The 16,603-nt window shown below is 46.9% G+C and overlaps 1 protein-coding gene across 2 annotated transcripts in view; it reads right to left on the reverse strand.

Annotated features, from left to right (window-relative positions):
• Window positions 1–121: 121 nt before the first annotated feature.
• thbs4a (thrombospondin 4a) overlaps window positions 122–16,603 on the reverse strand; it is a 47,470-nt gene continuing 30,988 nt past the window's right edge. Inside the window, exons 4-23 of one of the 2 annotated variants that reach the window (XM_047015461.1) lie at window positions 12,290–12,392; window positions 12,132–12,214; window positions 11,923–11,974; window positions 11,679–11,842; window positions 11,430–11,567; window positions 11,206–11,277; window positions 10,952–11,104; window positions 10,730–10,834; window positions 10,515–10,622; window positions 9,940–10,099; window positions 9,007–9,125; window positions 4,758–4,810; window positions 4,582–4,666; window positions 4,204–4,300; window positions 3,650–3,831; window positions 2,564–2,612; window positions 1,945–2,141; window positions 1,175–1,347; window positions 918–1,057; window positions 122–654 (exon numbers count right to left, since the gene is read on the reverse strand). In XM_047015461.1, coding sequence (XP_046871417.1) covers window positions 599–654; window positions 918–1,057; window positions 1,175–1,347; window positions 1,945–2,141; window positions 2,564–2,612; window positions 3,650–3,831; window positions 4,204–4,300; window positions 4,582–4,666; window positions 4,758–4,810; window positions 9,007–9,125; window positions 9,940–10,099; window positions 10,515–10,622; window positions 10,730–10,834; window positions 10,952–11,104; window positions 11,206–11,277; window positions 11,430–11,567; window positions 11,679–11,842; window positions 11,923–11,974; window positions 12,132–12,214; window positions 12,290–12,392 — 2,289 coding nt within the window. In that variant the 3' untranslated portion in view covers window positions 122–598. Of the gene's footprint in view, window positions 655–917; window positions 1,058–1,174; window positions 1,348–1,944; window positions 2,142–2,563; window positions 2,613–3,649; window positions 3,832–4,203; window positions 4,301–4,581; window positions 4,667–4,757; window positions 4,811–9,006; window positions 9,126–9,939; window positions 10,100–10,514; window positions 10,623–10,729; window positions 10,835–10,951; window positions 11,105–11,205; window positions 11,287–11,429; window positions 11,568–11,678; window positions 11,843–11,922; window positions 11,975–12,131; window positions 12,215–12,289; window positions 12,393–16,603 lie in introns of both variants that reach the window. The other variant, XM_047015459.1, reaches the window with a different exon arrangement.

The following is a 16,603-nucleotide window of genomic DNA, read 5'->3' on the forward strand; positions in this document are numbered from 1 at the left end:
CTTCCTGTCTAACTGGCTCCTTCTGGGATTTAATTATGTCCTCTGACTCAGGCATGGAGCTCATCTTGAATAAACACTGCTTTAGCCAGCTACGCCACCAAAAAGATGAATACACACTCCAAATGCTCAACATCTTTATCATCAGCAAACTAATCAACATGGATGATGGGGTCAGAGTTATATCATGACATATACACAATGTAGATATTAAAGAAGAACAGGTACCTACTACCTACAGTTTGCAGAAAATGTTTTTGATTTTAATTGTACAGTTAATCAGGAATGAGAAATATGCTCTGCCATTAGAAAGTGCATGGCAGAGTGATATTCTATATGTTAACATGTGTGACTGGAAGCCTTAATGAACTGTCTCCATCAGGTTCCCCCCTCTCTCACCACCCTCAGACAACAGTAACCACCCCCACACCACTGTAAAAACAGTTATAATACTATAGATTAAATTCAAAGAGGACCCTTTGTCAAAAAGAACTTTCTCTCTTGCACTTAAAGCTGCTTTTGTATTCCCATTCCAGTTTTCTACTTTCCGTTCTCAGTCCACCATCCTTTCACATATCTTCTTCCTCATCTCCGGAGCTGTTCACTGTTCGTAGGAGTGCTGCGCGCTGAACTCTTGATAGTCAACAGGTATGGTGTCTGGAAAGTGTACAAGAGACACAGAAGCTCATTTCCACACCCAGACACAATGTCAGACCAATTTTATAGTGGGGGAGAGCATAGCTTGGCGGTTAGAGCACTTGTGATCAAAGAAATTGCAGGTTCAAATCCTACCCTGTACTACATTTGCTTTGGATGAAAGTGTTAAAGTCAAATACATTTTCATTATTATAGTCTAACCTACAGAGCACCAGGCAGGAGCGGCTAAATTGTGGCTACTGATCGACTTAGGTGTCCCTTACCGTTGCATCGGTACTTCAGATTGGACCAGATGATATTTTCTTGAGAGAAGCAGAACACTCCCAGTCGGCCCCCCCGCATGCTAGTGTCGATCCTCACCCCAGAGTCTGCCACCAGGGTTGAACCCTCGTAGAACCGGGCCCTGGTCCAAACACACATCAGACCCTCATGCTGGTTCTAGTCTGCACACGTGTGTGTGTGTGTGTGCATTTGTTCTTGTGCGTGTACGGTATTTGGTGCGTGTGTGTGCTTGCCTTACCGGATGTATCCAACCTGAGGTCTATGCTGGAGATACCAGCGGTAGGAGACCTTGTCCTTCCACCCCACGTTCCTGGGATCCTTCCACAGGAGACGCACCTGATCGCTAGTGTCACCTGTGTGCCACAGAGAGTTCCTCAGGTACTCACCTGGCCCAGTCTTAGATTTCACTGCCTAGAAAAAAGCGATTTGTGTCACAAACAGAGGAGGGCGGCAGTGGATAAGAGAGATCATTTTCATGTACAACATACCCCTTCCTCGTCCAGACTGTCCTCCACACCCACACCCCTCTCCCTCCACACATACACACTCCCTCTTCTCCTTCCACACACACACCCTTCTCCCTCCTCCACACACACCCCTCTCCTGCACACTCACACCCCTCTCCTCCACACACACACACCCTTCTCCACACAGACCTCTTCCTCCACACTCACTCGCTCCTATCCCTCCTCCACACACACACACAAACTCTTCTCCCTCCTCCACACACACCCTTGTCCCTCCTCCACAAACTTACTCCCTTCTCTCCCTCCTCGACACACATACACTTGCTCCTCTCCCTCCTCCACACACACACACATACTTACACACTCAAACACAGCCTTCTCCTTCCTCCACACACACCCATCTCCCACCTCCACACACACCCCTCTCCCTCCACACACACACCTCCCTCCTCCACACTCACACCACCTCCTGTATAGACACACACCTCTCCCTCCTCTATACACACACCTCTCCCTCCTCCACACACACACACACACACACCTTCAGCTGTATGCCCGGCTCGGCCACGGCTCGGAATGGGACAGCCTGCCAGTAGGTCTGCTCCGTCTGCTTCCACATGACCACGTAGAAGGAGGACGAGTCCTGGTAGCCAAAGATGAAGCCGGCGTAGTCGTCATCCGTCACCGTGTTGACATGGAACGTCCCCTCGAAGTCCACGCCGTTGAACAGCGTGTAACCTGGTCACGTGACGAAACCTCAACCCAATGTAGCTAGTACGGACAGTCAGGACTTAATAGGGGGGAAATAATCTCATTCTCTTATGGGCAGCATAAATAATGCTGAATCGTGAACCAGATCTTCATTGTGAAGTCATGCTTGACTGAGCAATCAGCTAGCGCCCTGCTATGGGCATGACTTTTCGTAGAAAAAGATGCGGGCTAGTCAAAGCTCACCTCAACCAATTACATCTCTACACTATAACAGAGAGAGAACCAAAAGCTAATTAATCTACACAGGTTACCTACACACACGTTTACTACACTCAACCCTGATCCTACCCTACATATACGTTAACTAAATTGATTAGTCTTGTTTCTGCAGTAGTAAGAGTAAGAAGTCGTACATAAAGCTAGACTGGGGTCAGAGTTCATGGTCTTACCTACAGCTAAGCCAGGATCAGAGTTCATGGTCTGGACTATCTCCATGCCCTGAATAGAGAGAAGAGAGCTCAATTACTGTAACATACACACACACTGTGGTAACCCGAGGCTGAATCAGCCAAAGCAGGCCAGTCAGCCCCATGGTCAGCACCCTATGCTAAAGCACAGGTGTGTCGTATGTGGCTTTTGCTCATGCCCGTCAGGCAGGAGTGGACATACCTGCAGCAAATTGGATATTTAGGACAAGGTAAGATAAGAAGGGCCAGCTCCAAACAGTGAAGGAGCATTTGGCGTGGTGACTGAGCAAAAAGAGGTGAGCTCCGAAGTTCAGCAAAGCGGATAACCTGTATTACTAATAGTGTTGTGCATGCTCCCCTAGACCAACGGCTTGCCGGTGTAAGAAAAGAGACACTGAGTGATGTTTTGCCCTTTGAGAAGAAGAACTTAAGTTGCTATTTTTTGTCTGCGTTTTTTTCTTTGAGACCTGTTAGGTCATCTAAAATAAATTCACAGGTGTGCTTTACCATCCCTCTGTCACGTGAAACCTGATTTATGTCTTGCTCACCTCGATTCCTCCACAGTGGTTGTCACAACACTCATGCATACTTGGGAATGTTTTGATGTGGAACGACAACAAAAGTCTAAAGCCGGGTGCACACTGTTTGGTTTTTAATAGTCCTTTGTGACTTCTTGTCAGACTGTACGAACATGATCCCCACTGTAGGCCATGTCACACTGTAAGATCAGTTGTCATTAATGTCAGACTGTCCAACAGTCGAGACGTGAAAAACAGATGCATGCAAGAAGACTCAATCAAAATTAATTAAAGACACAATTGTTGTAGGAGTAACCACACTACAGGACTGTGTCTGAAATCTTCAGACAATAAAATAATTTAATTTAATAATTGGATCGTAAAGGCCATTAATCAGTTGTCGGGGAACATGTCCATTTAGCGATCAAAGATTACAGATTTAGGCCTAGGATTAGATTAATCTTTTAGTATTCTCAAAATTCAACCAAATCATGGCCAGAATCGTACACTGTGCATCTGGCTTAACTCTAGCCCAAGGGTAATAGGTCACCTGGTTGAGAACCACCCAGTTGGGGTCAATCTGTGCGTCGCCCTCGGGGTCCAATACTACCGTCTGATAGGCTCGGAAGTCCGTCAGTGCCACCTCAGCATTTTCAGGACAGTTATCTTTCATGTCAATCACATTGTCATGGTCGAAGTCCCCAGCACATGCATCTCCGACCTTACTGTCTTCTGCAGAACACAAGCACACACACAAGTTTGTATTGCTTTTCTTGTGGGGACTCACAATTCAGTCCCATTCCAAATCATGTTTTCCCTTTCCCCTAAACGTACTCCTTACCCTAAAACTATCCAACAACCCTTGATGTAATCCTAACCCAAATAGAAATTCTTAACCCCAAAAACCTTTAAATTGCATTTGAACTTGCTTTATGTCTTGAGGACCAAGAAAAGGGGGAAAGTAGGAAAAAAACTAAATAAATAGGAGAAAATAAGTAAACATTTAGCATGTTTTACTATTCTTGAGGAGACCCCACAACAATACTTGAACAAGTTCACCAACACACACACATATGCATGCACACACTCTGCTGTCTGACTAACTTTTAGTTTTCTTCTGGTCAGGGTTGGCCACCAGGCGGCAGTTGTCAACATCATCCAGTACCCCATCATTGTCATCGTCATCATCACAATCATCTCCCTGCACAAAATCAAACCAAACTTTAAAACCACTAGTTCTCAACCCTAGTCCTCAGATGTTTCCTCGATAGATGTGTCCCTGCTTCAACACACCAGATTCAAATTAATGGTCAGAACCAGACTTCTGCAGAGCTAGATAACATTCATTTTAATCAGGTGTGTTGGGTCAGGGAAACATGGGACCAGGGTTGAGAACCACTGCTTAAAACAGATAATTGCTTGACAGGACAACATTGGAGGAAAGCTAGGGTCTGAATTATTTTGGGTTATAAAAGTTAATACCTTTCCATCTTTATCAGTGTCCAGCTGAGAGGAGTTGATGACAGTAGGACAGTTATCTTTGGTATCTTGGTGTCCATCTCCATCACTGGGTGGAGAAAACAGTGCTGTAGGTTCAGGAAAACCACCGTAAGATCGAACTCATGTCTGAGCGTTTATCCTCATTTAATCACTGGTACCTGTCAACGTTGGTGTCACACGTGTCTCCCACCAAGTCGTCATCCACGTCGGACTGCAGGAGCAGAAACAGAGACACCACACCTTTTTACATTTACATTTAGTCATTTAGCAGACGCTCTTATCCAGAGCGACTTACAGTAAGTACAGGGACATTTCCCCCGAGGCAAGTAGGGTGAAGTGCCTTGCCCAAGAACACAACATCATGTGGCACGACGGGGAATCGATCCGGCACCCCTCACCGCTCAGCCATCTGACTCCCTACCTTTTTACCAAACACACCACACCACGTGACCCCACACACTCCCCAACAGCCCACACACACCACCCCACTTGCTTGCTTGTAGTTGTCCATCGAGGCCGATGATGATGTCCACTTCTGATTTCACCGGTGGATTCTCTGATGACTGTACAGGACTGTACAGTCATCAGAGATTCTGGATCCACAGATTTTGTCACATGTGGGACATGTTCATGTGCTAGTGGTGGTACGGCAACCTTGGCTGTGTTTCCTCTACGCCTTCTTTCCCGCCTGTCCTGTCTCCTGGCTGTCCTGTCCTCCTCCAGCGCTTCTATCCCGTCCCGGCACACCTGACGCCAGGTGTTACGGTCAGCAGCCAAGCGCTTCAGGTCTCAAGGTCTGATTTTACACCTCTTCAGCGCTGTTTTTGTCGGATCTTTATAGCGCTTCTTCTGCCCCCCAGCAGAGCGTTGGCCTTGGGCGAGCTGGCCATACAGCACTTTGTGAGGCAGCCGATTGAGGGGCATCCTTATATATGCCTCAGCCATTGTAGCTGATGGTGGGTGATGGTGGCCTCAATGCTCTTACAGCCTGCTCTCCTGAGGATCTCAGTGTGTGGCACTCGGTCACGCCAAGTGATTCCTAGCATGCGCTGGAGACAGCGGATGTGAAAATGCTCCAGGAACTTCACATGACGGCTGTAAGTGACCCAGGCTTCACAACTGTGGTGGTGATGCAAACGACTTGATACACAGAGATTTTTGTATGGAGATATAAGTTCTTGTTTTGAAAGACCCGGTGTCTGAGTCTCCCAAAGGCAGCTGATGCTTGTTGGATTCTATTCTGGACCTCATCGTTGATGTTATTGTCCTCAGAGAGAATGCTCCCCAGGTATTTAAATTATGGTACTTCAGCATCAGTGATGCTGAAGATGGGTGAAGTGGATGGGATGTTGTTGCTCCACTGACAGACTACTTCTGTTTTGGTGATGTTGATAGTCAGCCCCATCCAGCTGTAAGCCTTCACAGCTGCATCCAGGACAGCCTGGAGGTCTTGTGGAGTGTGAGCCACAAGAGCGCAGTCATCTGCATACTGCAGCTCAAGGACCCTCACTCAGTGCAGCTTGGTGGTTGATTGCAGCCTTCTGATGTTAAAGAGATTACCATCTAGTCTGTAGACTACTGTCACCCCACTGTTGTCCTCAACTTCCTTGTGGAGAAGTTGGGTGACGCATAGGAGGAAGATGTTGAAGAGCACTGGTGCTAGTACACACCCCTGCCTGACCCCTGTGCACACAGGGAAGGAGGCAGACTCTTGTCCTGCTATTGTCACTCTAGCATTCATACCATCATGAAACTGACGGAGGATGTTGACAAACTTGCTAGGGCATCCAAACCGGAGCAAGATGTCCCACAGTAGGTCTCTCTGCACAGTGTCGAAGGCTTTGGAGAGGTCGACAAAAGCCATAAACAGGTCTTGATGGTGCTCCCTGCACTTTTCCTGAAGTTGCCTGGCTGTGAAGACCATGTTGACAGTACTCCTGTTCTTTCTGAAGCCACACTGTGATTCTGGGAGCAGTGACTCTGTGATGTTGTTGAGTAGCCTCCGCAGCAACACCTTGGCCAGGACCTTACCAGCAACAGCAAGTGATATACCCCTGTGGTTGACACATATGGTCTTGACACCTTTGTTCTTGTAGATGGTGACAATTTTGACATCTCTTCATTGCTGTGGGATGTTTTCATCAGCCCATACTTTCATAATGTGTTGATGTAACACTCTTGTACAGAGGTAACCACCCTGTTTAAGCAGTTCTGCAGGGATATTGTCAATGCCCGGAGACTTGTTGTTCTTCAGGGAGCAGACGGCTGACAGAACCTCCAGAAAGGTCGGGGGCTGGTTAAGGTTGTCAATCGGTGGAGGTTCAGGCAGTTGATCCAGGCTGGTGTGATCTGCTTCAGAGTCCTGATTCAGCAGGGTCTTAAAATGTTCAGCCTATCTCTCCAGTACACTGCTCTGGTCTTTTAGGACTCTGAGCCCATCTGCTGTTTACAGGGGTGTAATGCAGTGGTTTGTTGGGCCGTAGATAGATTTGGCTGCATTGTAAAAGTTATGCATATCATTTTTATCAGTAAAAGACTGGATTTCCTGTGCCTTCTCTGTCCACCACTTGTTTTGCATTGTCCGCAGGGTCCTTCGCACTTCACGACTCGCTCTCTGCCCTTGCTGTCTGGCGGTGCTCGATGAGGTTTTTTTTAGGGTTGCCTGGTGTGCTTTGTGCATGGCGTTCAAGCGAGTTACAGATGGTGTCTGAGTTATTGTCAAACCAGTCCTGGTGATTCTTGGTCTTATAGCCGATCACTGCTGGTCTGTGGCATTCTCTCCACTAAAAGTGAGCTCTAGCTTTTCAAGTTTTTCAGCCAGGGAGCATCGAAACTCATTTCTTGTGCTGGTATCTTCCAGACGGGTGCAGTCTAAGCGTCTCCCACTGGACCCATGTTTCCGCGTGGGGTGGCGTACGCTCATGTGGACATTGGCCATTATCATCCGGTGGTCTGTCCAGCATTCTGCACCTCTCATGGCCCGGCACATGTGAACGTCTTTGATGTCACAACGTCTCATGATGACATAGTCAATCAGGTGCCGATGGCGTGGGTGCATCCATTATGTTTTATATTTGGTCTTTTGCTGGAAGATGGTGTTGGTTATGGTCAGGTTGTGCTCAGAGCAGAGAGTAAGTAATCTCATGCCATTTGAGTTGGCCTGACCAATACCATGCCTGCCAAGCACTCCTTTCCACATCCTGTCACTCTGCCCCACCCGAGCATTGAAGTCCCCAAGGAGGAGGATCTTATCGGTCTTGGGGATCCGGTGGAAAGCCTCATCCAGTGACTGATAGAATGAGTCTTTAACCTCAGTATCGGATGGCAGGGTTGGCGCATACACACTAAGGAGTGTAGCGAAGCGGTTCTTCGCCAGGGGGATACGGAGGGTCATCAGTCTTTCACTGATGCCCACAGGTGTTTCAGTGAGTTGGTAGCAGTGTGTTCCTAATGGCCAGTCCCACACCGTGCAGATGTTCTCCACCTGGGGGGTAGCCTTACCAGAAGAAGGTGTAACCGGCCCCTTTATCTATCAGCGACCCTTCATCAAGGAGCCTGGTCTCGCTAATTGCGACGATATCGATGTTGTACCATCTCAGCTCCTCCTCAATCAGTGCTGTTCTTCTGTGAGGTCTTTCGGTCCTGCCATAGGAGTCCAGGAGAGTTCTCACATTCCATGTAGCCAGTTTTATGTTTTGGGATTTATTCTGTTTGGGCCCGCCTATTGCGCACCGCCAGCGCATTGCTTTTCTGTCGGGGTCTGCTCCCTTAGCCTTGCCTCGAGAGGCTAACCCACGTGGCAGTGGAGCTATTTACCCATAGCTGGGGCAGTGGTTGACGGGTGCCAGGGCGTGTCCACCTTATGATGGGCCTGCACACCACATCTCTGGGGCCCACTGCTGCTCCGAGATCCCCTGCAGTTTAGCCTGGGACCGCAGGGTACCCAGTTACCATGTGTGGTCGCGAGGAGGCACTGCAGGAGTCTTGGTGGTGGAGAGGCTATTTACTGGCAGAGGAGACTTACACTCTCGTCTCCTCTTTTCCCCCCCCTGTAAGGGGGCTAGCCAGCGGCGGTGGCGGAAAGCAGAGAGTTGCAAGCAGAGGGCAGCATGCACTAACTACAAGCACTTCTAAACTACTGCACTTGACGCTTCACACACACCCTGTGTCTCTATGAAACGTACACAGCGACACACACACACACAAGCCCACACCCCACGTACACCCCACACCACACATACAACCCCACCCTACACCACAAAACACACCACCCCTCACATATCACCACATCACACACACCACACACTATACCACCACCCTCTGGAGGACAGGACTGCTCAGCTGGCTGGAGAGCGACGATGTGTGGCTCTTTTGTTGGCTTGCTGGGTGATGTTGTGGTTGTGTTACCTGGTTGGGGTTGACCATATCGGGGCAGCTGTCGCAGGCATCGCCCACCCCGTCATTATCTCTGTCTTTCTGGTCAGTGTTCGGCACACGCTGGCAGTTATCAAGAATGTTTTTCAGACCTGAGGAGACCACGGCCCATTCAGACACAGACAGAGGGGCAGAGCAGATGCAGTTTTCTTCCTACAGTTGGCAATAAACTCCTCTACACTCAAAGATGGAAGGAGACCTATTTTTCCAGTGTGGGTGTGAGTTTGTTCTGTGCGTCCCCTTATCCAATGTTCCAATCTCACCAGGCAGCAGTGTTTGTGTGAGCCAGAAGTGGAATAGTTTCCACTGGCCCTCAGCTCTTGGCACCAGCTGGCCATGGAAAAATGTTTTAAAGGGGAGACAGACATGACCAAGCGCTCACAGATCCAAACAATCAGGAGCAGAGACAGGATTTGACACACATACACTGCTCCTGCCAATTTATTTTAAAAGGGCTATCTAGCAACTGAAAAGGCCATGAGGACAGTTTATGAAACAACAGGTCTGATCATTCCAAACTTCCCAAGTGGGAACATTTAAATACAGTATTTCACAATTTTACAGGTACTGTAAATGTAATGATGTTGCAGGCTGTCCCAGCTCCTGATCTCCTGGAAAACAGCTGATGTAATGACTGGAGGATGTGAATGAAAGACAGTCTAGGCCTGGGGGATGTTTAAAACATACATGGCTCAGACACTCTGATGCTGTGAAAAGGTCTGAGGTCTGAGTCCTAGGTCTACTTACACTCTGGGGACTGGTTCTGAACACTAATGCACGTCCACATTGACCTTTCAGCTTCACTAGGAAGTTTATAATGCCATTTCCTGAAACTGATGCAATGACTTACCAATAGGTCTAACTGGACATACACAGACAAAAACAGACACACACACACACACAAACCATCTCCATCCATGTCGTCATCGCACTTATCTCCAAGCCCGTCTTTGTCTGTGTCTCTCTGGTCTGGGTTGTCTGTTATAACACAGTTGTCGCATGCATCGCCATGGAGATCCTTATCACTGTTTTTCTGGTCTACGTTAGCAACCAGCCAGCAGTTGTCCTAGGAGAGAAACAAACATCCGAGATAGAGTTGATCAGAGACAGGGATCCTGAAGCTTGTTGTGCCTATAAGAGAGTGTGTGTAGGTGAGTGTGTACAGGTGAATGTGATGGTGAGGGTAAAGTTGAGTGTGTACAGGTGAGTTTGAAGATGAGTGTGAAGGTGAGTGTTCACAGGTGAGTGTCTACATGTGAGTGTGCACAGGTGAGTGTGTATAGGTGAATGTGGAAAGATGAGTCTGTACAGGTATGTACAGGTAAATGTGAAGGTGAGTTTGCACAGGTGAGTGTGCAGGTGATTGTGTACAGGTGAGTGTGACGGTAAATGTGCACAGGTGAGTGTGATGGTGAGTGTGTACAGGTGAGTGTGAATGTGTGTGAAGGTGTAGCCAGAAGAACAATGTATCAGCCTCTCACATCTATGTTAACGATCCCATCGCTGTCTGCGTCGTCGTCACACGCGTCTCCTAGCCCATCCCTGTCTGCGTCCTCTTGGCCAGAGTTAGGGACAAACACACAGTTATCCTGAAAATAACAAACCACTTAGCTTCTGTGATTTAAGGGAGGGAGGGGACATGGAACCATTCTGGATGAGAAAGTAAGAAAGAGAGAGAAGAGCGGGACATTTCTACCTTTTCACAGTTGTTGTCCCTGCACCGGAGTTTGCTATCAGGATAATCATCAATGTCTGTGTCTTTTCCACACACGTAGCCATTTCCTGCCCAGCCAATACCACACTGACACACACACGGTACAGTATTTATAGTAGTAAATTGTACTGATTGGTATGTAGTTCTGACAAGTCTGCTTGTGTCATTTGTTCCGACCATGTGCGTTTGCCAGTGTGTTCTCACCATGCAGCTGATGCTGCCATCTCTCTCTACCACACACTCTGCGTTGGTGTCACAGGGATTTGGTAGGCCATTGGCACACAGCCTCTCCCCTTGGCAACCTCTCACCTGGTCCCCAGAGAAGCCACTCAAACACTCTCCACAATGGTACGAACCCTTGGGGATGCAACAAAAAACAACTCAGGCCTGTTGACTCAGAAAGGACAGTATGGTCGTTTTTCTGCTGTGGTTATCTGGTTTATGGTGGTTCTTCTCACCACTGAGTTGTGGCAATAAGAGTTTGCTGTACACCTGCCATTGTCTGGTGGCCCCTGGCACTCGTCTATGTCCTGACAAACCTGAATACAACAGACAAAGTAAGAGACACATTTGACATATGTGTTATTCAAGTGTTTGCATGTGTGTTAGCGTGAGTTAGTGTAGCATTGGAAAGTGTGTTAGCGCTGGTTAGCGTGTGTTAGCATGTTGGCGTGTACTGGACCTGTTTGTTGGCCTGCGCATAGGCAACCCCCACTCCGTTGATCTCTGATCCTGTGTATCCCAGAGGGCACCTCTCACAGTTGAACCCTGGCACGGTGTTCACACAGCGCACGCCGGGAAAGCAAGGGTTAAACTGGCACTGTAATACACAAACAAGTGCACACACACACACACAGGTTGAGAAGAAGGAAAGGTCTTCAAGGATGTGTGTGCAGAGTGCAAATAGACACACAAACACACATACACCTACCTCGTCTACGTCATCGCAATTTATCCCATCTCCTGTGTACCCGTCAGGGCAAGGGGCACACTCAAACCCCCCTCCCTGTGCTGGGAGGCACATGGTCTGCAGGAAGCACTTTCCTGGAGCGCACTTTGACCTTGCTGTACCTGAGGATTCACTGCCCCCTAGTCCTGAACAAACACACACACTTCTAAAAAATCTCCCACCATCTACGTAAGAATAAATGTGCCAGAGAAATAGACCTTCGTACCACAAGCCAGACACTCAGAGATGGTGTTCCTCAGGAAGGCTGTCTCCTTAATCTTCACCATGGATCAAGCATGTAAACACATCCATTAGACCTAACCTTGACCACAAAGTGAGGCTACACAAGAAAATGTAGTGGTGGGGGGGGGGGGGTGGTCAAGGTGAATGAGGGAGGGCATGGTGAGGGGCATGTTGAGGCAGGAGTGGCTTTACCTGCTGAAGGAGCAGGTCTCTCATTTCTGACATCATCTTTGTAAGGTCCAGAATCTGAGATGAGTCCTGTCTACCCTGGAGGCCTGTGGGAAACGTAGTTTGGTCACATTCCAGTTGACAAATGGAAACAGTCTGCTTTGTTCTTCCAGTGTTCTTACCCAGGAGCTGCAGTGACTCTCTCTGCTGGGAGCTGCAGTCCTGAAGAGTAGCCACATTGTCTATGGTGTCCTCAATCACCAGTTTTAGGTCAGTCAGCTTATCCTAGAACACAGATAGAAGGAGGGAGATTGAGGGGTAGAGAGTTTTTATAATTTTCTTGCACTCGAGGCGCTACAAAACAGTATCAATTATAATAATTAAACATAATATACAATTTGCTAAAAGGTTTTAAGAACATAATGTAAACATAATAAGTTTGTACAACAAGGAATTTTAAACACACTTTAGAAAATTCATGCATTTATTTACTAATAATTACCCCAAATCCCATTCTGTCTCTCTGTGTCTATTCAAATGTCTCACCAAGAACTTCCAGGAACTCTTTGAGGCTATGTGAACCACGTGACGATCGAGCATTTTGGATTTCCGTTAATGTGATTATCTCTTTAATCTTAACTCTTTTCTCTTTGGCCGCAAGAGCCGATGACAGGGTTGGTTTACACAATCATTTAAAAATAAATAATATAGGCCTACTTATGGAAGCTACACTTGCTGAAATATGGGCTCTGTATGAGGGGCCGTGGACATTATTCAGAATATGCTCTCACAGACACTACTGAAAATCGTTTGATTGCGTCACCTTCACATTGCGCCGCGCTAAAAGCAATGTATTTTGGTTAATCCACAGCAGAATTTCCGATAACTGCCGTGGTGAGTCGCATGTTAGACGCTGCAGACATAAAATGAGCTAAGATACTTGAAAGCCACCACACAATGTTAAATGCTACTGTATTTTTGTTGTAATTAAGTTATGTGAAATAGATTTTGTAAAAACAACCACTTCCACTATACGATCATTATTCAGAATATGCTCTCACAGACACTACTGAAAATCTATACGCTCACACACACTACTGAAATGCTCTCACACACACTACTGAAATGCTTTCACACACGCTACTGAAAAACGATACGCTCACACACACTACTGAAATGCTCTCACACACACTACTGAAATGCTCTCACACACACTACTGAAATGCTCTCACACACACTACTGAAAAGCTCTCACACACACTACTGAAATGCTCTCACACACACTACTGAAAAGCTCTCACTCACACAACTGAAAAGCTCTCACACACACTATTGAAAAGCTCTCATACACAAAAATGAAAAGCTCTCACACACATATGAAAAGCTCTCATACACACACATGAACATTTCAGTTGAAACGGAAGGCGTTTCAGTTGAAATTTTCGTATAGTCCTCCAAGTAGCCTCAATCTGCTAACGCAAGCTGTCATGAATATCTTTTTCAAGCTTGTTGTTTGGCCAACCAATGTCAACATGACAGGCACGCTTTTTATTTTGAGTCATCGGGTCTGTAAATCCCAAAGCCCCAGACATAACATCCAAAATTAGTTATCCGTCGTGGTCACGAATTAGCATTTCGTGACCACGACGGATAACGACGTAGCTTAACTAACGATCCAAGTGTTAATCAGGCATGGAGCCGGATGTTATACACATTCGGGGCTTAACCCAAACCCATGACATATCCTGGGTTTGATGTGATGCTGGATAGGATCCTCCACAGTGCTCGCGCGCGCAGCCCCCGATTTTTGCTAAGTTTGAAACCAATCCGAAATGGGTAAACTAGCAACCCATTTATTTGCTTAGTCAATGAAAGTTTCCTGCAAATGTGCTTGCGGATACTAACAGGGCACGAGCACAAATGTTCACATTGGTCGATATCCTATTTACATGAGCTCTCGGAGCTAGGGAAAAAAAGAGCCACTGTTTAAAGCTAGACAGGAAGACACAGAAGTGGAAAGATGGCCGCGCAGTCTCGCGCTCTCGCTTGCCTCACTGCGCCACTGAGCACTTTTCATAGAAATGAATGGGGACGCCATCTTGGAAGACAAAAGTAGCTTACTCTAGTTATATTAACTCTATGATAAATCTATGACAAACCCTCCATCTCCCATGACTTCTCAATCACCCTGGGATCTGCGACGGTGACCCCCTCATCCTCTGCCAGGAACCTTGGGTTTACCATGGATGACGAGCTCTCCCTCACGGCCCACATTGCTGCGGTCTCCCGGTCGTGTAGATTCACCCTCTACAACATCCACCCAGCTGCTTGTCCAAGCACTTGTCCTCTCCAAGTTGGACTACTGCAACTCGCTGCTCGCCGGTCTCCCATCATGCGCAACCCGCCCTCTTCAGAGGATTCAGAACGCAGCGGCCCGCCTGGTCTACAATCTACCCAGACGCTCCCACGTTACCCCGCTTCTCATCTCCCTCCACTGGCTACCCATAACGGCCCGCATCAGATTCAAGACCCTGGTACTGACCTTCCGAGCAGTGAACGGGACTGCGCCCGACTACATCAAGTCTCTCCTGCAGCCTTACACCCCCACCCGCCACCTACGGTCTTCTTCAGACAACCGCCTGGTGGTCCCACCTCTCAAGACCGCCCGGTCCCAGCACAAGCTCTTCTCCTGCCTGGCACCCCAGTGGTGGAATCAACTCCCCACCTCCATCAGAGACACGGACTGTCTCTCCACCTTCAAGAGAAGGCTCAAGACGCACTTGTTCCGGGAGTACAATGGTATTTAGGAATGGTTTGCTGAACCCAACGCTAGTTTCCTCAAGGATCACAATGACTCTTGCTTAGACTGTTGCTCTTGTTGGTTAGTGGTAGCTGGTTTAAACTGTTGTATTCTATTTTAGTTAATCCTATTTTTATTGCTTTCCTACAGGTACACCTGCACTTAGAGATTAATGTTGTGTAATTTAACTTGTTTAACTACATGCTCTTATGGTTTCTTCCCTTTAGCACTATTTTTTGGTTGTTCACAATATGTACTTCTTGTTTTTGATTACCCGCAATGCTGTGGGGCTATCTTGTTGTTATTATCAGTGACCTATGCACTTTGTAAAGCTCTCTCTTGGAAGTCGCTTTGGATAAAAGCGTCTGCTAAATGAATAAATGTAAATGTAAATGTAAATGGGGATAGCGCCGTTTGATTGCGTCACCTTCACATTGCGCCGCGCTAAAAGCAATGTATTTTGGTTAATCCACAGCAGAATTTCCGATAACTGCCGTGGTGAGTCGCATGTTAGACGCTGCAGACATAAAATGAGCTAAGATACTTGAAAGCCACCACACAATGTTAAATGCTACTTTATTTTTGTTGTAATTAAGTTATGTGAAATAGATTTTGTAAAAACAACCACTTCCACTATACAATCACAGTTAACGAATTAATAAAGACAGCAGAACTGCCGTGGGCTATTTTATGTTTCTGTCTGCAACGTTGATGTGCCTGTCCTGACACCCTGTTTCCCTGTGTGCAGATGCAACTCCATAATACACAACCTAGTGAGACTGACACATAGAGGACCGTCACACGGGCAGTTCTGCTATACCGATGTGGGGCACATATAGGCTATCCAGAGCAAGCTAAAGGTGCAGTCATGGACAGAGATGATTTGATTCTATTGTATTTTAAGCTGGTGAATGACCGTGGTAAAGTTGGTTTGAAGTTCGATATTCAACAGATATTCGGATGCCCAGTATTGTGTTATTTTAACCGGTGTTACGTCCCAACTGGTTCCCAATTTAACTGGTTCCCCAGCTGTGCGTGCACCTATCAGTCTAGGCAATAACCATTAACCACGATATCACAGACCCTGAATGACACCACCTATCAGAAGTAGGATCATGTCTGTGCCCACATTTCTATATCATGCAGCGACGATCTAAGTATTACTTTGCAACAGGGTCGGACTGGGACCGAAAAACAGCCCGGGACTTTGAAGACCGGCCCGCCCCTCCCTCCACTTTCTCCCTCACTTTCTTTTTCCATACTTGTCTCTGTTTCTGCATCTGCTATTTGATGTTGCAAAAGAACAATAATAAGTTAATAATAAGGCCTATTAAAGCGGGCACAGGTGACACAGGGAAAGAGATGGAGGCTGCTGTGGTGACAGGGTCCAGTGGAGAGACAGGTGCAGCACTGCACCTGTACACAAGAGTCAGTCTGTTAACAGGGTTATTATATGGAAATTAGTTTGTTGAATTGATTGTCATTATTGAATATAGGCTGCACAGAACAGAAAATCAAGACAATTGCATTTGAGCCACATAGCACATTTATTATTTTTAGCCAAAAAACACTTTGTGCATATTAAGATGAGTGCCTTTTTCTCTTGGCCATTTATTTTACTTCATTTAAAATGTATATCCTATTTATTGGCTAACAGTAATACCAAATGTATAATGTTTTTTGAAAAATTAAAACA

This window comes from Hypomesus transpacificus, unplaced genomic scaffold (assembly GCF_021917145.1).
Source record: "Hypomesus transpacificus isolate Combined female unplaced genomic scaffold, fHypTra1 scaffold_30, whole genome shotgun sequence".
NCBI lineage: Eukaryota > Metazoa > Chordata > Actinopteri > Osmeriformes > Osmeridae > Hypomesus > Hypomesus transpacificus.